At 53.2% G+C, this 22,643-nt stretch overlaps 1 protein-coding gene and 1 non-coding gene across 2 annotated transcripts in view; both read right to left on the bottom strand.

Annotated features, from left to right (window-relative positions):
• The window catches only part of ADGRA2 (adhesion G protein-coupled receptor A2), a 34,757-nt gene extending 26,528 nt beyond the window's left edge, over positions 1 to 8,229 (bottom strand). The window contains exon 1 of the mRNA XM_036299311.1: positions 7,559 to 8,229. Within this exon, the coding sequence (XP_036155204.1) occupies positions 7,559 to 7,821 (263 nt within the window). The 5' untranslated portion in view covers positions 7,822 to 8,229. The remainder of the gene's footprint in view (positions 1 to 7,558) is intronic.
• Positions 8,230 to 13,786: 5,557 nt separating this feature from the next.
• LOC118652340 lies at positions 13,787 to 13,950 on the bottom strand. Its single transcript, XR_004966584.1, has one exon. It is a non-coding gene; the product is annotated as a U1 spliceosomal RNA (small nuclear RNA).
• Between the last annotated feature and the right edge of the window lie 8,693 nt (positions 13,951 to 22,643).

Raw genomic sequence — 22,643 nt, 5'->3', positions numbered from 1 at the left:
GGACACTGGATCTATGCTCTCTAGAGTCTGAGCCTGGAATTTAGGCCATCACCAAGGCCTTCTGGGCTGTGACGGCCCCGTCTCCGACATCTGCCGCTGGCACCTCAGCAGTGTCTTAGGGAGACCACCGGCTAGGGGAAGAAGGTGGTCTGCTTGCTGACACCAAAATGGCCCGAGGCCCATAATCTACCCTGACCATCAAAGTGATGCTAGACTCCCAGCCTCTCCTGCAGGTACAGTGCCCAGAGCTTTCAAGCAATTCCAGAGCTCACAAAGATGTCTAAAACCTAAAAAATCATCACTGCCACTGAAATATAATTGCTACAAAATTGAAATGAATAAATGCATAATGAACTAAATAACTACCAAATATCATACTCTGCCAATTAGCCATAATTGTTATGTGTCATGAAGGATGGGGGAGCACATTGATGTGGGGGATAGGACAGTAGGTTCTCCAGAAGTGAGACTGCCTCTGGTCCACAGGCTCTGCTTGGATGCACACCCTCAGGCTAAAGGCGACCTTTCATGTCCACTCAGCCTGACTTCAGGGGACATAAATGTTGGAGAGGACATCAACACTCCTCTCCTTTCCGTGATCCTGTCCCTTGGCTGGAAGTCTGTCCAGTCAACCCTGAACCCCTACTGGTTAGCAGGAGAGTCAGGTAGGGCCTTCCTTCCCCAGGGTTTACAGGGTCATGTCCTGAGACAGCCTCTGGCTTCAGCTTTGAAACTGGGCTGTCCAGGCAGGGCCTGAGGTCAAGGTCAAGAGAGAAAACAGTCTGGGAATGGCTTCTATGAATGGGGCTTTCTTGTCTCATTTTCTCTAACCTATCCTCTCTACAAGGCACCCTGTCTTGGTGAGCAGGTGTTGGTGGTAGGTGGCCAGTGTGCTTTGATGGGGATTTTTGGGACCCCAGAACCCTAGCTGTGATCATTCACACCTAGGCATTCACTCATGTGTTCTTCAAACTTACACTAACACCAACTGTGTGCTCAGCCCTGTGCAGCACACTAGAACTCCAGTGAATGAGAGCATAAATGAGACAGAGTGTCTACACTCTTCCATGCATGGAAGGTGAAGGGAGATGTGTCAGACAGGAGATGTGTCTGGAATGTTTATGTGCATCTGATTTGAGGAAGCTGGGAAGTTACTCCGGTCCATCTTCAACACTTCCTCCAAACATGGCCCCAAATCTCACCACTGGGGAGCCAAAATTTTGAGTGAAGAACGTGAGTTTCTTTTTAAATATAAGTAAACTTGAAAGGATCAATCTGTTATCAGTCGTTTATACATAAGTATAAATTATCTCTCATCTTTCCACCCCAGAAGTTTTCCTTGGGAGCCCTGAGGCCCTGATCCTGTCTTCCTTTGAGAGTCTGTATCCAATCTCCACAACAAGATTCCAAGGTCCTGAGGGCAGAGAGCAGGTCTCTCACCTCCTGGCCTGGGGTTGGGCACAGCACAGGCACTGGCTGAGTGAATGGATGGGTGTCTGGAGGGACAGGGGTCCAGGGAAGGTGGGGTGGTCATTAGACAGTCCATGCTGAACCCTGGTTTTCCCAAGTCAGGAGGCAATTTCCTCCTACCTCTCCCCCGACCCCCATCCCCATCCCAAGTCAGGCTTGCCAGAGCTCACTTCGGAGCTAACCGGGCTCCAAGTACAGCTCTTCTGGGCCACCATAGGGGGCGAATAGTCCAGAAGCTGAGGGGGAGAGGGAGAGCAAACCCTGGGAGGAATGCTTTAGAGAACCTGGTCCCACTCTTTCTGGGTGAGTCTATTTTCAAATACTCTGAGTGATGACAGTGGTCCCCTAAGTACACTTTTACTTGTTAAGCTATCATTGGGGGTGGGTGCCCCCTTTCCCTGGCTCCCAAATCCTTAGCATATCTCCCCTGCTGTCCCCAGGGATGACATCTCATTGGTCAGTGTGGGAAAAGGCTGACTGGGCCAGCAGCCCTGGGGTCTGGCTAGGACTTTGGGCAGGCTAGCCCCTCTCTTGGGGCTTTCTTCTCTGTAAAAGATGGGTCTACACTGAAGACTCGCAGCCCTTATAGTATTTGATGGCCTTTCCCATCCTGGACATGGAGACTCTGGGAGCCTGAAGTCTAGGGTTTCTGCCTCGCTACCCAGTTCCCAGCAGGCAAAGGGCCCTGGGGGGAGGGGGCGCTCAGCCTTCCCTTCCCAGCTGGGAGATGTCTGGCCCCTCAAGTTCAGGCTGGAACTCCCTCCTCAGGCTGCTCCCTCTCCCCCATTCCTGGCTCCTCTGTGACAGATTGGTTCCCCTGCCCCTCACCTGGCCCCATCCATCTTGCACACCCTTTGCTCCACCATCTGCCTCTCCCCACTCCCAGGGCCAGGAAAGATGGGTCCTGGGAGGCTGCCCAGGTTAGCTAACTCCAGTTTCTCTGCTGCCCGACCCCTGTCACCCAGTCCTAAAAACAAAGGAATGTGCTGGAGTTTGGGAAGGATGCCCCCCCCCCTTCCCCAGGAGGGAGGAAGGGGAGGAGGCAGCCTTGTCCTGTCAGTGTCTGAGCTCTAAATAGAACAGAGCGGCTGGGCTGGGGGAATGAAAATAAACAGCCCCTCTAAGCAGCCCCTTCCTAGCAGATACCGGATTTTCCTTCTGGCTCAGCCCAGGGCCATTTCCCTCCTCTCTCCTCCCCTGCTCTCAGTCAGATCCCAAGGAGGCACAGGGCAGTCTCTACCTCAGGATGGTGAGGGAATGAAGGGTCCAGGTCCAGGCTGTGTGGCATTGGGGAACTCCCCTCCCCTCTCTGGGCTTTGGTGAGGAAAGCCCATTGAATGGAAGGCCCGGGATCAGAGGTGGCTGGAACGTTTTCTCCTTCAGGAAAGGGTTCTGATCCCAATGACTCCCATGTGGCATAAACTTAGAAACACTCTCTCCCATTAAAAACATGACCCCAAATTTAAGGGTCAATTTCTGGTTAGGTTCAAATTACACTGGTTTGCCTTTGTCTTTGGGGAAATTCTCAGACTCACCCCTAAGGCTAGGGATTGCTGCCCCCACCCCAACACTGAGGGAAGACCCATGGTAGCCAGCAGAAAGGGATTCCCAGGGGATCAGGAATGGCTGGGTTCGTGCCCCAGTTCTGAATAATTCAGGCCAAATAATCCATTCTGGGTCCTGGATCCACTGGCGGCTGAATTATATGTGCTGTCTTTGGAGCTCAGCTCATGGCCTCCTCAGTCTCTCTGGTGCCATGAGGACTCAACCAGTGAACCCCAGAGGGCTCTGTTCTCTGCCCAGTGCTCGCCCTGAGATGGGACCATGGGCCCTGAGATCCTGCATGGGTGGGGGAGCCCTAAGGGCAGGGGATCCCAAGACTTCCAGCTCCTCTAGCAGGTAGGTGGGAAGAGTCAGGGAGGGACTTAGACTCCTCTGGGCCCCTCATTTCAGGTGGGCTGGGTCCCAAACCCCACATGGGGTGTTGCAGCTGAGACCTTGCCCCACTGGAGGGTAAGGGAGTGTGTTGGAGTGTCCTGGCCTCCTCCCACTTCTGCTTTTCCCTCTTTTCTTTCCTTCTTTCTCTTCGCTCTCTCCCCCTCCCCCCTCCTCCCCTCACAAAAGCTCTCTGTACACAGCCACTTCCTCTGGCTGCTGTCTCTGAGCCCAGACCTTATGAGAACCATATGGGGGAAAGAGGCTGGAGGAGAAGGGGGTGGGGAAGCTGGCCTGGGCCCGCCCCTCCAGCCAGCATCAGTCCACTCCCCTCAGGCTATGTTGCATGGCAGTTGGCACACTCTGTCCCAAACTCCCCTAACTGGATCCTGGTGGCTGGGGTGAGGGGCACTGAGGGGAGGCCTCAGTCCAGAGCTGGAGGTCCAGAGGGAGACTGGTGCTCAAGAACCACTTCCCTGAGGCTGGAGCAAGGGCTGTGAAGGGGCCGCCCCTCCCCCCATGGTGCTTCTGAAGAACACCAAACTCAGAGCAAAGGAACCCAGCCATGGTGAGGCACATCTGTGGGACAAATGCCCCCTCCCCTATGCCCCCTCCATTCCCCTAAACTGGGAGGCTGAATGGATGAGGGTTTGTTGGCTCTGGGAGAATTTGAGTGACCTGCCCCATGTCTGGCTCCTTCCCCACCCAGCCTTGGAATGCTCCTAGGTCAAAAGGGCCTGGGTCCTGCTGGGAAGGAACAGGGTTTTTTAAAGCAGCTTTTGGGTCCACTGGGTCTCAAGTCTAGCCAGGTGAACGGTGAGTCCCTGGCCGAGAAGACCGCTAGGAGAAGCTGACCAATCCTGAGGTTGCTGTGAGCCAGCGGGTGATTATTAGCGGGGGCTGGACTTGCTGATCTCCAAGGCCCCTTTCAGTGCAAACGGTCTAGGAATTTATGACACTGGCTGGTATCCTCTGTGGTGCTGCTCTGATATCCTGGGATGTCCTCCTAGGAGATTTCCTCTGGCAGTTATCTATTACCAGTCCTTCCCTGGAATTCCTTAGAATGCCCCCTCCCCCTCACTCTAACTGCCAGAGCTGAGAACCAGAGAACAGGCCCGTCAGCTGCTGCCCAGGGGTGGGTGGGAGGCTCACAGTGGACTGCATCTCCCCCCCACACCCACGTCCTCCCTGAGATAAGCCACCCCTTTGGGACCTTCCCCCATAAAGGACAGGAGCATAAGTGCCCACAGCTGTCCTGCGGACTGGGCCTCAAGATGGGGTGGGATGGGGTGGGACAGATGGATCAGGAAGGAAGCCAAGAGCTCCGCTTTCCTGGAAAACTGCGAATGAAAATCCATTAGAGGGGGGAGGGGAAGTGAAGGGTGGGGAGGGGGCATGCAGTCTACAAAAACAGAAGGCAGAAATTGAGATGATAGGGTAGAGGTGGAAGGGCTTTGGGTGAGGTAAATAGACTTTGAACTGCTGGCAGGCCTTCTCTGAGTGAGGTCTTTGCAGACAGACACCTTCTCTAGCACTTTCTTGGCCTGAACAGTCCCAGCACCCAGTGCCTGCTGGGCTTCCCAAGGTGGAGTCCCACTTCCCCTGAGGACCTTTCAGCAGGGTGGTGTGTGGAGGGTCTGAGGTCTGGTGGCCACTCTGGAGGAAAGCAGGGGAGGAGGAGGGAGGATAAAGCCACTGCAAAAACGATTGGCCTGTTTTTTTGCACCAGGTGACAGGCAAAAAGGTAAAAGGGGAAATTTGTGTGGAAAATGAAAAAGAGCAGGGAGGAGGAGTTTGGGAGGGTGTGGAGGAGGTTCTCAGGCTCTTAGCCTCTTGCCTTGCTGCCAGGCTGAGGCGGCAGCCCCTTTCCAGGCCTCTCTTCCTTCTTCCCTCAAGATGCATGCTGGGGTAGGGATGGCTGTGCTGGAGGGACTGAGCCCAGGGGAGAGAATCCTGCCCCGCTTCTGCTGAAGAACGTGGCTTCTTTTTCCTTTAGGAGCCAGCATGGAGGGGTGGAGAGTGGGGGGTAGGTGGGAGGTGGGCAGCAATCAGGATCAGGATTATGTGGGGGTAGAGGGGGTGGGAGGAAGAACCTAAGAAATAAGTCACTGTGGTTCAGTCCCACTCCAGGTGGATGGGCCAGGGGCACCCAGCGTCTTCTCTGGCCTGGCCTGTCTGCCCTTCCTGTGGGGATGTCCAGCCAGGCTCAGGGGGCTGTTCCTTTGGAAGGTATCTTAAACCAGCCAGGTCAGTGGCCTAGGATGAAAGGGGGCTCTTCCTGTGGGGGTGGTGTGGGAAGATGAGCTGGCAGTTATGCCTGCTGCCACCCTGTCACAATATATTCTCACCCAGAATTGGCCCCGCTCTCACCTTGGAGTGGCGTCGGTGGGAATTAGCCATGGCTGGAAAGGATTAGTTGCCAAATCATTCTAAGATGTGTACCGCTAAGCCACCTTTTCATGTTCGCCCCCTTCTTTCTGCCTTCAGTACCTTAGGATTCCCTAATCCCAACAAACAGACAGCATCCTTCCCAGGTGGGTGGGCACAGCCACAAGATACAGTGTATACACAGGTACCCCTCTCGGAACTGAATTGTCCTGGCCCAGCTACTCCACACAGCAAGCATTTTCCTCCTCCAGAACTGAGTGGGCTGGGGAATGTCAGGCCTGTCTGGACCCTTCGACACTAGTGGACACTCAGCAGGACCTGGAATGAGCAGCCACAGCTGCCTTCTCAGGCCATGGTCACATCTCTGAGCTGCTGGGAGGTGGGAGAGAACAGACATACCGCCTCCACCTCCCCGATGCGCGCGTGTACACACACACACACACACACACACACACACACACACACACCCCAGCTGGAGAAAATGCAGGCCAGGCGGCCAACGTCAGAGGCTGACCGGTCCTGTTCTGTCAGGAAGCGGGCAGCCTCTGAACGCACCCAGCCAGAGGCGGTACTGTATTGTTCTGGACACAATCGGGGAGATTGTGAGCCAGCCCCGACTCGGGCAAGGGGCGTAGGGGAAACGGTTGCCACTGGGGTCAGGAGGACAGGGAAGGGGAAGCGGCTGGCAGGCTGGACCCAGGACAGGAAAGGGAAAGGAAAGGGCCACCGAGGGCCCGACCCTCCACCCCACAGGGCGTGCGTGGAGCTCCAAGCACGTGGTCCGCGCAGGAAGTCGCTGGGGTGGGGAGGGGTCGCTAACTCTCCTGCGGCTGCGGGGACCTCAGACCCCCATCAAGGAGGGTTGGGGTCGGGTTGCCAGCAAAGCGAGGGCTTCCTAAGTCTCTGGCTGGGAAGGGAACCGGGACGACGGAAGGAGGCTGGGAAGCAGCCGCCACCCCCTCTGCCAGGTTTCTTTCGTGGAAATCTTTGCTCTAAAAAGTCAATCGAGAAAGAGCCTAAGCTGGTGCCATAGGCCGGGGAGGGATGGGAGAGAGAGGGTGCAGGACCCAGCGCAGAACTCATTCCCCACATGCGCGCGGCAGGAGAGGGACCCCAGAGGGATTGGGTCGCCGGGGTCCCGTTCAGACCAGAGGCGCCTGCACCCCAAGGACAGACTTTTCGGAGCTACCCTCCCGCCTGCCCGAAGCAGATCCGCCGGCTGGAAGCCGGGCGGCCAGGCTCGGGGAGCGTCTGGAGCGCCCCCCACTGGAGGAGCCTGGCCCGCCGGGTCTACTGGGGAGATGCCTCCCGTCCGACCAGAGACTCGTCCGTGGTGGGAACCACCACAGCCACCGACTGCGCCGCGGGCGTCGACCTTTCCAGAGATTTCTCCGTCCCCCCTCCCCCTCCCTCCACCCCTCCCACCCACCCCAGGCCCCCGAAGTTCGCCACACAAGCCCGGGCTGGAACCTCGAGGGGCGCGGGCGTCCCGCCAGCAAGCACTCCCCTTCACCTGCGCAGGTGAGTGGGCGCCCGCGGTCCCTCTCTCTGGGTCACGCCGGCCCCTCGAAGCCCCCCTCCCCTCCACCCTCCGGAGCCCCAACCTCTCCTCCGGTCCCCCAAGCCTGCTGCTCGGCGCCGGCACTCCACCCGTCCGGAGGTCTGCAGCGGCGGTGGCGCCCGCGTCCCCCTCTCCCCGCCCCTCCCGTCCAGTCCCCGTCCGTCCTCCCGTCGGCTCGGGCGGGCGGCCGAGGAGGGTACTCACAGGGTAACGGTGCCGTTAGGCAGGAGGCCGGGCTCGGGGGGCTCCGGGAGGTCCCCGCCGCCGCACACCACCCTCCTGCGCGCCGGGTTGGGGGCGCCGCCGCTCAGCCCCTTGGGCCGCTCCCCGGAGCACTTGCAGCTGCGGATGGGGACGGGGCAGCCGGGCGCACCCCGCGTCTCGGGTGCGAGGAGCAGCAGCCACGGCAGCAGCGGCAGCAGCAGGCGCGCGGGCGCCCTCCGCATCCTGCATCCCCCGGCGCCCATCAGCCCATAGCCCCGCGGGGACCGACAGCACTGGGGCCGGGCTGCGCGCGGGCCGGAGGGACCCGGGCGGACGGGAGGCGTGTTCAGCAGGGGCCCGGGGCGCCCAAGGGCGGGGCAGGGGGCCCTGGGCGGAGGCAAGCCCGGGGGTCCCCGCCGCCGCGCCCCGGGGGCATGTCCGGCGCGCGCCCCGGCGGGGAGGACGCGGGCGCGGCTGTCAGCGCGGAGCGGGCGGCCCTGCGCGGCGCGCCCCGAGTGTCAGCGCGGGGCTCCCGGGCCCCTCCGCGTCGCCGGCTCTCTCGGCGCTGGGCTGGGACCTAACGGATCGCGCCGGGATCCTGCTGCCGCCGCCGCCGCCGCCGCCGCTTCGTGCCATGGATGGAGGCAGCTCAGCGCGGCGCTGCTCCCGCCGTCGCCAGACCCCGCCCGCCTTCCCGAGGGGGCGCCCTCCCCTCGCCAGCTCGTCCGCGAGGCCCTAGCGCCTCCCGATACGCAGCCAGGCCGGTGCCCTCCTGGGCCCGCGTGTCCCCTGCACCGGCCCAGAACCTAGACTCCTTCTCTCTCCCGCCCCTCTCCACAACCCATCTCAGACCTTCAAGCCCACCAGCATCACTGTCCCCAAAACCCTCCCTCCCTCCTGCTCATCCAGCCTGCATCCCATGCTTCTGGGGCTTTCGTGGACCTGCCGTCTGGGCCAGAGGTGTCTGGTGCTCCATGTTTTGGGTTGAACTTGGTTCATCTCTCTGGGGTATGAGACTCGGCTTCCCTTGGCCCCTGACCTGATGGGTCAGCCTGGAAACAGGCTCTCACTCTCACGCCCTACCCCAGCCCCTGCAGGACACAGCCGGAGCCTCAGGAGGCCCAGACCCTCCTCGGCTGCTGTGACCTCGGCTGCTGTGACCTTGCCCAGCGGGGCGTGCATGTCGCTTGGTCAAGGAGGGGGCAAAGGCCAAGGCAGAAGGGCTAGATCTTGCCTCTTACCAGCATGTGCTTGTGTGTGTGTGTGTGTGTGTGTGTGTGTGTGTGTGGAGGGGGGAGATAGGGCAATGGGAATGAGGGAGCCCAAGAAGAGGAAAAGCAGGAATTGCTGGGGTGTGGGAAGACTGTTAGTTAGAAGAGCCCCATTCTAGGCAGCTCTGTGACTTTGCACATAGCCCCTAACACCCTAGGCTCTCTAATCTCTGATGTCAAATGGGGCCCTGCAAACCCCCTAGTTTATGAATGTACGTGTGGCATGAGAATGAGTGAGTGAGAGGAGCACCCCCTTTCCAGAGACAGAAAGGTCTGAGGGCTTTGGGCAGGGTCTGACCTTGACAGCTGGGGGTGGGGATGGAAATTGCCTGTGGGTCTTTGACGGACTGGAATGCAAGCTGGGAACGGGGCTGGGGACAGAGGGAAAGAGAAGTGTGGCCCAGGGCGTCTGCTTCCTCGGTTTCCCCGCAAAGGCTGACTTTTCTGCCACTTAACAGTCTTGCTGCTGAGGAGCAGGCAGCCCAGGTTGGGGGGTCCCTGGGCAGGACTCCTGCTCTCCATCCTTCACTGTGCCACCCAAGTGGTCGCTACGGTGACCCTCACCTTCCTTCTGTGTTCCTGGCCCTGCTGTTGTGTGTGTGTGGCACCTTTCCCGGGACGGTGGTCTTTCAGCGGGTCTCCCACCTCCCTTTGCAGGGGAGCAGCTTGTCTTCCTTACCCGTGGGCCTCCGTGGCAGACATGGGGCCCAGACACTGGCTTCTTCACTTTCCCTCTCTGGCTCCACAAGTCTCTCCCAGTTGCAGGCTCTGGTTCCTTCAACTTCCAAAGATAAATAAATAGTGATTGCAAATGGGGGAAGAGAGAAGGGCAACGGACTCCCGCAGCAGGAGCCCTCGGCACAGGCTGAGGCTGCATTCCTCAGGAAGGGTCGAGAGTGGAGTGTGCCACAGAGCACAGCCCAGGGCAGGCTCTGCCATCCAACCCTTCTGTGCCCAGGAGAGGAAAACTTTCCAGAGAAGAGAGGAGAGGAGAGGAGGCCTCTGGCCTGGGCCACACGGCTTTTCTGTCAGCTCTTTTTGCTAAATGAAGAAACTCCAAGTCTGGAAAGGAATCCCACTGTAACACCCATTCGCTGAGGCTGAACAGAGGCCAAAGGACATTTAATAAGGTGATGCCTCCCCACAGGTGGGAATGAGGGGCTTGGCCAAGACATTTGCAAAACACTGTCCTGTCTGTTTTCCCTCATTTTTGGCTTCTGTTACCTACCCAGGGAGGTGAATGGGGCTGGGGTTACTGTCCCATTTTAAAAGTGTGGATGAGAAAACTGAATCACTCACTGAGGAATAAAGAGCCAGAGGTGTGAGCTTACCTTCTGATTCTTTATTTTTACTTATTGCTTTTGAGAGAGAGATTTGTTTCTCCCCATATTTATGCATCCATTGGTTGATTCTTCTACGTGCCCTGACCTGGGATCGAACACACAACCTTGGCGTATTGGGATGACGCCCTACCCAACTCAGCTACAGGCCAGGGTTGACTCCTTTTTAAGTGCTCTTTTCTCCCAGCCACTCACAGCTTTTCTGATAGGAAGCTCCTGGTTATTTGTCCTCAGGGGGCAGGGTGGAGTGAATGAGTGGCCTACTTGAAAATCTTTTTGTCTTGAGGTTTGTTTGAGATAGAAGGATGACTCAAACTTAGATCCCAACTTCTGGAAATCCAGCTAAGGAGTTTGTCCAAAGTCCCTGGTGTATGATAAGCTCTTGAATGGAGTAGGGATAAGGAACCATGATAACAGGGACGAGGCTGAAGTAACCCTGACTGACGCAAGGGAGCCGGGCTTACCATAAGTTTTAGTCTAATCTGGGGTAGAAGTGTAACCCACATGACTCTTCCAGACCAAATGTATTCCCTTAAAGGTCTGGGGGCTTACATGCTATGCCCCGCTCATAAAAAGCTTGCCTTTGCCAGGTGCTAGCTGCAGACCAACCTCTCTCTTGTCCCCAGCATCGATGCTGATCCATTTCCCCTTGTTAAGGAATGACCGGGGCCTTTTACCTCAGGCTAGACCAGGCCCTTCATTAGTAGCAGCTGAGAGTGGAAATGGGGTGACGGTCACTGTCCCCTCTCGCCATGACTGGAGCAGAGCAGAGCTACGGCAGGACCTGCACAAAAGGAGGGTAACATCGCTGAGTGCTTATCCTGTGCCAGGCACTGTTGACTGCACTTGATAAGAATTAGCTCAGTCCTCACAACTAGGTGAAGATGACTGTTTTAACCGACAGGGAGCTGAGGTGAAGAGGTACCTTAATAGTAACTTGCCCAAGGATATACAGTAAGTAACAGAACCAGGATTTGAACCAGGTATTCTGGACTCCAATTTTTTTAATTTTTATTTATTTATTTTTAAAATATGTTTTTATTGATTTCAGAGAGGGAGAAAGAGATAGCAGCATCAATGATGAGAGAGAATCATTGATCTGCTGCCTCCTGCATGCCCTCTCCTGAGGATTGAGCCCATTACCTGGGCATGTGGCCTGACCAGGAATCGAACCATGACCTCCTGGTTCATAGGTTAATGCTCAACCACTGAGCCACACCGGCCTGGCTGGACTCCAATTTTTTGACGGCCGTTCTCTATAGTTTCTAGGGGGAGGAAAGGGGCTCTCAACAACCACCCCCCCCCCCATGAGTTTCACTCCCTTTGAAGTTTCTTCATTTTGATTCCTTGGCCCCTCTCTGAGCTGAATCTTTACTAGTAAAGATGTCCATTCCCAAACCAGATCTGGTGGTAGAACCAGGATCCCCTCCTCTATTCTTCTAAGGGAGTCAAGGAAGACAGAAACTTTTCAAAGGAGCTTCAGACCTCAAACGAAGGCGAGGGGTGAAAAAGGACTGTTGGGAGGCTATAAACATGTATAGAATCAGAGCATGTCCCAGCTCCAGGCCCTTCTCTCCTTTCCCAGCTGGCTGAGGCCCCACCCTGGATGCTGGCCTTTCGATTCTTAGGTTTTCTTACTCCCTCTGTGCCTTGTTGCCTTTCAGAAGCAAGGTCCTAACATAGATCCAGGATAACAGTGGGCAAGATCATAGGCCATCATTGAATCAATAATGCAAATGTGACATTTCTCTAGGGCTCCATTAGCTTATAAAGACAGTTGAGGCACAGAGCCTGTGATGCCACCCCCCCCCCCCGTCCCCCCGTCCCCCATTCTCCCACTTCCCTCCCAGGATGGCTCTACTGGGCAGTCCTCTGATCACTCTGTCCCCCCTTTCCCTGTCTTGTGCCTCCCTGTGGGGGCTGTGTTGAACTGCCTGTCCTGTTGGAACATTCACACTGAGTGCTCATGACAGGCGCTTGTGCCTCAACCAGAAGGAAAGAATGAGAATTCATTCCTATCTAGATGAATACTTGGGGCTGTAAGGGCTTCCTTTTCGTGCACAGATTTCACCACATACCAGTTACCTGTGTATAATTTAGACATTTTCAGGGTTATAATCTCTGACTCTATTAAAATCTGACTCATCCTTTGAGTGAAATCTACTCACATTCTCCCAGATGATGGAATATCTCCTCACTGTAAGCACAGTGGCTAAGAGCATGAACTCTGAAGTTGAATCCAAATTCCTGTCTTTCCATTTTATTGATCATGTGACTTTGGGCAAGTCACTTAATTTATCTGCACCTCTGTTTTCCCATCTGTGAAATGGGGAAGAAACAGCATTTACTTCAGAGGATTGTGATGATGATGTCAGTTATATGTGTGGGTGAAAAAGGAGCCACTGCATGGCTCAGGGGAGGCCTGCATGGCAGGCCTTACAAACTCAGAGACAGAGAAACCATATAGGATGGTCTGGACATAAAAATTTCTAACTAAAAAGTCATGGCAGGTAGTCTGGTCCTAGGCTTGTAGTTTCCTTGACAAAGGTCAATCTTTACCTTAAGTGGGCCAGTCTATTGTCTTTTTGCATCTAAGATAACTTTGAAATGTCAGAGTAATCTGTGCAGTAAAGCACAAAACCACAGAATCCCTCATTATCTTGTTCCCTGAATACCATCTCTGTGCTGTAAATGTTAAGTATTAACTATCCTATACCCACCAGTGTAAAGGAAGCATGTGTCTCTCCATTTTGCTTTTTTTCCCCAATCCCAGAGATTACTCTGCTTTGCTTTCTTCTGCCCCCTGTCATCTACCACCAATAGATTTCATGTAATCCTCCTTACATCTCCTTTTATTGTAGTATCTACTATAATAATAAAAGTGTAATATGCAAATAAACCAAACAGCCGAACAGTGGAATGACCATCTGGATGACCATGCTATAACACCCACTGGCACCAGGCCAGCCAAGGTGGGTGCGGTGCCATTGGTTGGGGCCCCACCATTGCCCCATGATCACCCGCAGAGGGAGGCCCAGGCCACCTACTCACGGGCTGTGGTGGGTGAGCGTGGCCTCCTTCTGAGGGGGCGATCCATTGTGGAGCCCTGGCCCTGTGGGCAGGGCCTACCACTTTGGGGCAATCCATCATGGAGCTCTGGTTGGGTGGGTGGGGCCTTTCTCTGTGGGGCAATTGATCGTGGGGCTCTAGGACTGTGAGAGGGTGCGCAGGCTAGGCTGAGGGAACCCCCTTCCCCCAGTGCATGAATTTCGTGTACAAGGCCTCTAGTATAAAATAAGCTGCAAAACTGCCATTCTCTGGAACATTTTCTCAATCCATTGAGAGTTTGCTTCTTGGCAATTGTCAGTTTGGCCAATAAATTCATAAACATTCTCTACATTTGGACCTGTCTTCTGTGGGCATATGTAAATGAAGCCTGTGTGCTATGATACAAAAATATTAGTATATTTGATCTTTGTCCTGGTTCCTGACCCAGAGCTCCTACAACCCTTGGAATTTCCTGAGCAATAGCAGTATCTTTTGTTATCCCCAAGGACACCCTGAGAAACCTGAAATTATACTAACGAGGTGATTTAGGATGGTAACTTTTTTTGGGGGGGGGGAGAGTGCAAACGCGGTCCCCCACTACCACAAATTGTGTAGTTGAGTTTCCCACATTTGAGGAAATCTCAGGGGTCAACACTTCTGGAGTGCAATGGATAAGCCTCGTCCTGGGAAAACCACCTTCGTGACTATGGTGTCTCCCCTGACAGGTAAGTATAGGGTGGTACTTTTCAATAACCTCAGGATGGGGCTAGTCACCAGAAAGACCAGTGATTAGAGGGCTGTTCTTTTAGCCCCACCCACCAGCCTCCAGGAAAGGGAAGGGGGCTGCTGGAGATTGAGCTTTGCAAACCCTCTTGAGCAATGAGGTTCAGAGAGCTTCTGGGTGTGTGACCACATCAAGTGCTGGGAGGGTGGCACACCTGGAATGGGTAAGGAAGCTCCATGTTCCCTCTCCCCGTTCCTTGCCCTATGCATCTCTTCTAGTTGGCTGTATATCCTTTATAATAAACCAGCAAATGTAAGTTTTTCCTGAGTTCTGTGAGCCACTCTAGCAAAAAATAAATTCTTTTTTGAAAGGAGGGAGTTGTAGAAATCTCTGATGATTTATAGCCAGTTAGACATACAGGTGGCCTGGGACTTGCAACTGACATCTGAAGTAGAGGCAGTCTTGTGGGACTGAGCCCTTAACCTGTGGGGTCTGACAACCTCAGAGTTATCAGTGTCAGAATTGAATTAAATTATAGGTCACCCAATGGATGTCAGAGAACTGAAGAATTGGTGTCAGAGAACTCCCAGCCTGGCACATATCAGTCCTTAGTGAATGTCAGCTAACCTGCTGCTCCCAGGACTTGTCGCTACTTTTCTTATTGGTGCCTGCATAGTTTCATTCATTATACTTCACTGCTTACATATTTGACTCCCCCACTACAATGTAAGGTCCCAGAAGAGGGAATTCTTTATTTCTATGGTTCCCAGCTTGTGTTAGTGTCCAACAGATAGCGGAGACATTTATTTAACTTGTTCAAAAAGTGTTACTGAGGCCTTAGTCATTTCTTTAAACAATATTTATTGAGTATCTGCCATGTGCCAGATAGTGTTCGGGGCACTGAGGACATAGCAATAAACCAAAAGACAGTCTGTGGTTTCGTGGAGCTAACATGATAGCAGAGGGAGCCAGGTGATGTGTAAATAAATACCTACGTATAATCTAGTAGATGGTATAAGACCAATGAAGCAAAATTAATCAGGGTAAGTCTGTGGTCGGCAAACTGCGGCTCGTGAGCCACGTGTGGCTCTTTGGCCCCTTGAGTGTGACTCTTCCTAAGCCTTAGGAGGACCCTAATTAAGTTAATAACAATGTACCTACCTATATAGTTTAAGTTTAAAAAAATTTGGCTCTCAAAAGAAATTTCAATCGTTGTACTGTTGATATTTGGCTCTGTTGACTAATGAGTTTGCCGACCACTGGGGTAAGGGAATGAAGAATGACGGGGAAGGCCTCTCTGATGAGGCAATCTTTGAGCAGAGTTCTGTAGGAATGAGGGAGCAGGCCCCATGGATTTGGGAGGACAGGGCATTCCATGCAGAGGGAACAGCAAGTGGAAGTGAGGTGGGAGGGCACTTGCTGTATTCGATCAAGGAAGAGTCAGGGACCTGTGTGGTTGGAGCACAGCGAGCAAGAGGGAGAGACACCCCTCCCACTCCACCTGCTACCTTGCACGGAAGTGGGCAAGTATGGGCAGGTGTGGCTCTCTGTTCTCCCCGATGGATCGAGGGCCCAGGCTCAGACATCTGTGCCCTTCACACTCTGGGGGGGCCTAAAGCAGCACTGAAGAAAACAGAGGAGGAGCAAAATGCCCTTTGGTGGAGAAAGTCGCAGGCGTTGTTCTGGGCTGGAGGAGAGGTGGAGGACAAGCCTGGAGGCCATCCCCAGCACTGGGCTCAGGAGGGCTGGTGAGAGTGAGGAGCGGGATCTCCTTTTGCAGGGCTCAAGGCCTAGGCTGGGCTGAGGTTGAGGCAAACTTCAAGCGTTTCTCTACAGCGAAGCCTGCTTCTCACTTCACCACTATTGACAAAAATTATTATTTTTTTAAATCACAGCAATAGACGTGTATGGTTCAAAATAGTGTGGAAGAGTCTACAATGAAAGGCAACGGTCTCGATAGCCACTTGGCCTGGAGGTCAAACCCTCCCTGGTATTAGCTACAACAATCAAGGTTTAACTATAAGACTGCGCACAAAGACCACTAGGGGGTGCACCAAGGAAACATAACAAAATGCGGAGACAAAGAAACAGGACAGAATTGTCAGTGGAAGATATAGAGTTCAGAACCACACTTTTAAGGTCTCTCAAGAACTGTTTAGAAGCCGCCGATAAACTTAATGAGATCTACAAGAAAACTAATGAGACCCTCAATGTTATGATGGGGAACCAACTAGAAATTAAGCATACACGGACTGAAATAACGAATACTATACAGACTCCTGACAGCAGACCAGAGGAGCGCAAGAATCAAGTCAATGATTTGAAATGCGAGGAAGCAAAAAACACCCAACCGGAAAAGCAAAATGAAAAAAGAATCCAAAAATGCGAGGATAGTGTAAGGAGCCTCTGGGACAGCTTCAAGCATACCAACATCAGAATTATAGGGGTGCCAGAAGATGAGAGAGACCAAGATATTGAAAACCTATTTGAAGAAATAATGACAGAAAACTTCCCCCACCTGGTGAAAGAAATGGACTTATAGGTCCAGGAAGCGCGGAGAACCCCAAACAAAAGGAATCCAAAGCGGACCACACCAAGACACATCATAATTAAAATGCCAAGAGCAAAAGACAAAGAGAGAATCTTAAAAACAGCAAGAGAAAGAAACTCAGTTACCTACAAGGGAATACCCATACGACTGTCAGCTGATTTCTCAACAGAAACTTTGCAGGCCAGAAGGGAGTGGCAAGAAATATTCAAAGTGATGAATACCAAGAACCTACAACCAAGATTATTTTATCCAGCAAAGCTATCATTCAGAATTGAAGGTCAGATAAAGAGCTTCACAGATAAGGAAAAGCTAAAGGAGTTCATCACCACCAAACCAGGATTATATGAAATGCTGAAAGGTATCCTTTAAGAAGAGGAAGAGGAAGAAAAAGGTAAAGATACAAATTATGAACAACAAATATGCATCTATCAACAAGTGAATCTAAGAATCAAGTGAATAAATAATCTGATGAGCAGAATGAACTGTTGATTATAATAGAATCAGGGACATAGAAAGGGAATGGACTGACTATTCTTGGGGGGAAAAGGGGTGTGGGAGATGCGGGAAGAGACTGGACAAAAATTGTGCACCTATGGATGAGGACAGTGGGTGGGGAGTGAGGGCGGAGGGTGGGGCGGGAACTGGGAGGAGGGGAGTTATGGGGGGAAAAAAGAGGAACAAATGTAATAATCTGAACAATAAAGATTTAATTAAAAAACAAAACAAAACAAAAACAAAAACAAAAACAAAAAAAAAAGAAAGGCAACGGTCTCTCCCAATCCTGCCCCCAGCGGTGGCTTTTACCTGGTCCTGCTGTCAGTCCCCTAAAGGAGCCTCGTGCTTGGGAGAGCTTCCCTGTCTGGGGTGGGTTTTTGCGTCCAGCCTGTGGGAGCTCCACCTCCCAGTGGCTCTCCATGGGTTTCCAAGCCTGGTTCTCTGGGTCACTGTCCCTCTCTCCAACACCGTGGCTCTTTCCCCATGGGTCACTCAGCAGGCGTGGAGCCAGTGGGAAGCCTCTCTAGACAGGGGGTGCCTCAGAGAGGACCCTCATTTACACACAGCGGAGGCTCAGCAGCAGCCTGGCAGGTTGGATTTATAATTTTCTGGAAAAGTCTGTCTTAGCATGGAACCCGGATACCCTGCAGCAGCTGCCTTCTTGGTGCACAGAGGGCCAGTTTCTAGGGCTGGCCCTTTGGAGTTTATCTCTCTGGTCCTCTCCCTCTCCTCATTTTCCTCCCTCTGTTTTTTTTTTTTTTTTTTTTTTAAATATATTTATTGATTTCAGAGAGGAAGGGACGGGGAGAAAGAGAGAGAGAGAAACATCAATGATGAGAGAGAATCACTGATTGGCTGACTCCTGCATGTCCCACACTGAGGATTGAGCCCGCAACCCAGGCATGTGCCCTGACCAGGAATTGAACCGTGACCTCCTGTCTCAGGTCACTGCTCAACCACTGAACCACGCTGGCTGGGCCCTCTCTCTGTGCTTTTTATTCTCCTCTTCTCTCTTGCCCTCTTTGTGCATCTCTTCTCTCTCTCTCTCTCTCTCTCTCTCTCTCTCTCTCTCTCTCTCTCTCCCTCTCTCTCAGGTCAAGGTTAGACTCCGGTGCCATGGGGTCAGGTTTGTTACCTAATACCTATCAGGCTGCCTCGGTGCCCCGGGGAGGCCGAGGTCATGGAGGGGAGGCTGGGAGAAATGTAAGAGGAGCCCTCCCCCTGGGCCTCGGGTCCTGGGGACTCACTCAGGCAGCTTGGGTGTGTCACTGGCGTCTTGACGCCCAGGGTGTGTGAGCCAGAGTATCCAGTTTTGGTTTCACTCCGCTGATTTGCTGTTTTTATGTCCCAGTCCCCAGTTAGGTCTTTAGTTTAAAGCTGTGGGAGGGGGAAGGGAAGGCTTGGGTGTCCGTGTTTGGGCAGTGTGTGTGCAAGCCACACTCAGTGAGACACCCACGAGGGAGCTTGTTGTGGGCACTCAGGGCTTGAATTGCTTCTTGGAGGATCACGTTTCATTTACCAAGGAAGGCAACCGTTTTCCCAACAATCCTTATCTGCTCTGTCCATCAGCGCTCGGCCCTGCTTCTCCATGGAGATTCGGGCTGTGAAGCCCAACCGGGCTGGTCCAGCCTGCGGTCCTAACCTTTGCTGAGCTTTCCACTACGTGCCAGGTTCTGTGCACAGCACTTTCCACGCTTTATCACATTTAAAAGTCACAGCAATACATGGGGCAGTTGCTTTTAATATCACCCCTATTTACAGATGAGGAAACTGAGGCACCAAGAGGGTAAAGTCTTTGGCCCAAGGTAATTTGACTGGTAAGGAACAGATTTGGGATCCAAACCCAGACAGACAGACTGGTGCCAGAGTCTTGGAGCAAGCACTGTGTGTGTGTGTGTGTGTGTGTGTGTGTGTGTGTGTCCATCTACTTTCACTCCTGCAGCTCTTCTCCGTGTATGCTCCCAAACTTACTGCATAAAGTCCTTTTGATGCCTGGGTTCCTTGAAGTGGACACAGTGGGAGCCCTGTTTCCCCATTCCCCACCCCCTGCCCCAGGCTCTGGGCCTCAGCTCAGAGCGCCAAGCGGCACAGTGGCTGCCAAAGTGGGCCTGGGCCTCCCAGGTGAGCAGAGTCCTGCTACGGACAGCCAGCACCACAGCCCAGGCGCACACTCTGTCTGCGAGACGCCCGCCCGGGACGGGTCACAGAGACACATACAGAGGTCTGTGAAGACTTACACTCCCAGAGAGGGAGAGGGTGACCTTCATCCTCTGGGCACAAACCTGGACAAGGAAGAGAGCCATACCCAGGAAGAACCATCTTCTGCCAGAGGGGCTGCCTCTTCAGACAGTGCAGGTCGAGTCCCAGCACCCTTGGCGGCTGACTCTTACCCTCGATGGGTAAATACCAGGTAAAGCATGGGATACTGAGAGATCTCAGCTCCTAGGTTCTTCCGGAGGGAAAACTGGGGAAAGGGAGATTTCTGGGCTCACCCAGAGCCCCCAAATGGAGGGACACCCTCCCTCTTTCTCCAGTCACATAGATGCCCCTCTTTGGAAGCCAGCAGGCGGCAGGAAGGCTACCCAGGACTAGGTAAGATCAGGCTGGCTGGGGCTCCAGACCCCAAACAGCGGCTGCCTGAGCGTGAAGGTGTCTGTGGGGAGCCCTGGGGATCAGCCGCAGCTCCTCAAGCCTGTGGCCCAGCTGGTAATCCCGCCTCCCCAGAGGCCAGCCTCGGCCCAGGCCCCAGCGAGGAGTGCTGTTGGCAGAGGCTGCCTCTGCAGATCTCTGCCTTTATCTTCCTCACACATTGAAACCATCAGGCCGGGCCTGACTGCAGCCTGCCTCGCTCTGTCTGCTAGAGACACTGTGCTTTCATCCAAACCAGACCTTCCCTCCTCCAGATCCCCACTCAGGGGAGGGGGGCGGCCAGCATGGCCTCACTTTGCTCCCCTGGAGCCAATTTCAGAACTTTTTACCTTTGTCCCCTATTTTGCTCTCCTCTCTGCAATGTTTATGAGGCCGCCTTCCACTCTGGGGCCCCTTCTCCACCCTCATCTCCCGAAAAGAATTTTAGTGGGTGCTTCAGAAAACAGGGAGTTCAGTGGTGTGTGTGGGGGCACCCCGCAAAGTCCTGAGCTGCTCCATCAAAGCAGTGAGCACTCTTCAGTGCCTCATGTTCTGGGGAAGCCAAATCAAAGGCAAACCCTGAATTCCTCTTGCTCACGGCCAATAAAAACCTTGCTTCAATGCCGGCTTCCTCTGCTGAAATCAGATATCCTAGTAATAAACAAGTCCGAAAGGCAGGGAAAGGCTCTTGCTTCTTTCTTCTGATTAGTTTTTCTTCCTTTAAAAAAGTTCTCTCCTATAACAGGATGTCTGCCCCAGAAACCTGAGCACAGAATGGTGCCCTCTCCCGCCCTGCACCCCTCACTCCAGAATCCTCACCCCCTGAGCTCCTCCCGGAGAGGGTGGGGCCTGGCTTCCCGAGTAGCCGGTTTAGCTCAAAGGCAGGTCAAAGGGGCTTGGGGAGAACGGGCCTTTGCTGCCTGGGGATCCGGCTGCGGCTGCCAGCTGACAGGGAGAGAGCTGGGTTCTAAGGCTGCTGGTGGCAGTCAGAAATGGGAAAGTGATGTTAGGACAAATGGAGACCACTTTTTCCTATAGCAATCCTCTGGATCCTCTCAATGCATCATGGGGCCCACAGAAGCCCAGTACTGTGGGTTTGTGTGTTGAGTGCACAGTAGCGAAAGGCACCCAGGTGGACCTGGAGGCATCAGAGGGCTTGGGAGGGCAGAAGACTGTGAGTTTTGCTTCCTGGGCCTGCCTTGGCCTTGCACACAGCCCTCTCCCGGGCTTCCCTCACTGTCCTGTTCTTGTCCCTTCCCAGGGTAAATGTGTCTCCACAGGTGGCCTTTTGTGGAGGAGTGCCCTCCCCCACGTGCTGACATGTCTCCCTGCATCGCACCCCCCAAATAGGTTTTTAAGTGACTTTGCTGTCAGAGATGCTATTCTGTTTGTTTTTCCTTCTGACACTATCTCTCAGGAGAGTTTCTGGTCAAGAGAATAATGTTGAGGCTGCAGATTGCAAGAGAATTGCGCCTAATGGGGAACAGACAGACAAGACACCTTTCATGTCCAGCCAAGTTTTTCCCCCCTCTTTCTCTCTCTCTCCCAACATCTCATCTTCCCTTTTTGGCTTCAAAGTTGGCCCTCATTTGTGCTAGTTTCTTCGGTACAGCTGGTGAATAAGGTCACACATTGATTTTATTTTGGAGATTGGCAGCTGGGTCAAGCTTAGCTCCAAAGCTGCAGAGCAGCACAGCTCCCTAGGCTGGAGCGCACGCGGGCTGGGGGGTGGGGGGCGGGGGTGGTAGGCGCAGCCAGCCAGTGGGAAGGAACCGTTTAGAAGGCACCCTGTACTCCAAGGGTGGCTTCTGCTCCTTTGTGATCTCAAAGCTCAGGCGCTTGAGCTTGTAAAATTTATTTTCAATACAAGAAAGGTGCCAAAAGTGTCCCCCCCACCCCCGCACCCCCATCACAGGCCATTTCAGCTCATCTTTGCTGGACTTTATAGGGAAAAAAATGTTAGCTCTGAGGTCCTCTGGGACTTTGAAATGATTATAGAGAGAAACTTAATAAGGGTCCCTACCTTGTAAATAGCTATGTAACCACAGCCAACCATGGAGTAGGCCTGTCACGTAAACTGGGTGGGAAAGCAGCTCCTTTCTTTACCTATGTGCCTCCTGAGGGGAGGGGGCAGATTAGTAAAACATCTTGGTGGATGGTTTGGATTCTTTTGCTGTTAGTCATGAGGCTGATGTAATAGCAGGCAACTGATTTCATGGTAAAGACAGTCACAGTTCCCAGAGCAAATCATTTCCAGTTGCACCATAATGACATCCACCCTTACTTATCGCAGCCCTTCAGGAACTGGTGGGCGAGCCCTTCCTCTTTCAGAGCGTTGGTGGGAAGCATGGGGCCACTTTTTTTGGGAAGGGCAGAGATGTCTGGATTTTAAGAAAGTCCCTTTTGACCTCAGTCCTTCTTGTCCAGCCTTGGAGAACAGAATTCACTGCTGGCTTAGATCTAGGGGTTGAAGGGCACAGTGCTGTATCCTTAAGCCTCAAAGCCTGTGGAATAGTTTGAGTTTGGGGGAGGAATGTTGGCGTTAGGGAAATGAGATGACAGAAGGGGAGGCTAACTCCATTCAGGCTGGGCTCGATTTTCTCCTTTCTCATCCTCACTGCTTGTGGTTTCAAAGTTTGTTTTGCATTAAGACGTGTCAGTTCTCAACAATTACAACGGACTAAAAACATACATTTCTTTTATGGTAATAAGTGTCTCTTAAATTAAGCCTGTAAATATAAGAATATGCCTCTTACCAATTGTTAAAACCTGAGACAACAGAAAATGCCAGTGTGGTGTAATGGCCGTGCTCTGGTCCAGGAATCATCTTGAGTTTATTTCTTGCCCTGTTCCCAACCTGCTCTGATTTCAGACAATTGCCCAATCCACAAACAGATGCTGGCAAATAGCCTAAATTCCCCTACCAACTGCTGTGAGGGAAAAATGAGAGAATATATGGGATAGTGCTTTATGTGCCATGCATGTTTTAAAAGGCGTGGAATCTGAGTATTAAGAGGCTGCTTTGTTA

This window comes from Myotis myotis, unplaced genomic scaffold (genome assembly GCF_014108235.1).
Source record: "Myotis myotis isolate mMyoMyo1 unplaced genomic scaffold, mMyoMyo1.p scaffold_m19_p_3, whole genome shotgun sequence".
In the NCBI taxonomy this organism is placed as follows: Eukaryota; Metazoa; Chordata; class Mammalia; order Chiroptera; family Vespertilionidae; genus Myotis; species Myotis myotis.
The sequence above is the reverse complement of the archived record's forward strand: the minus strand, read 5'-3'. Positions and strand labels throughout refer to the sequence as shown.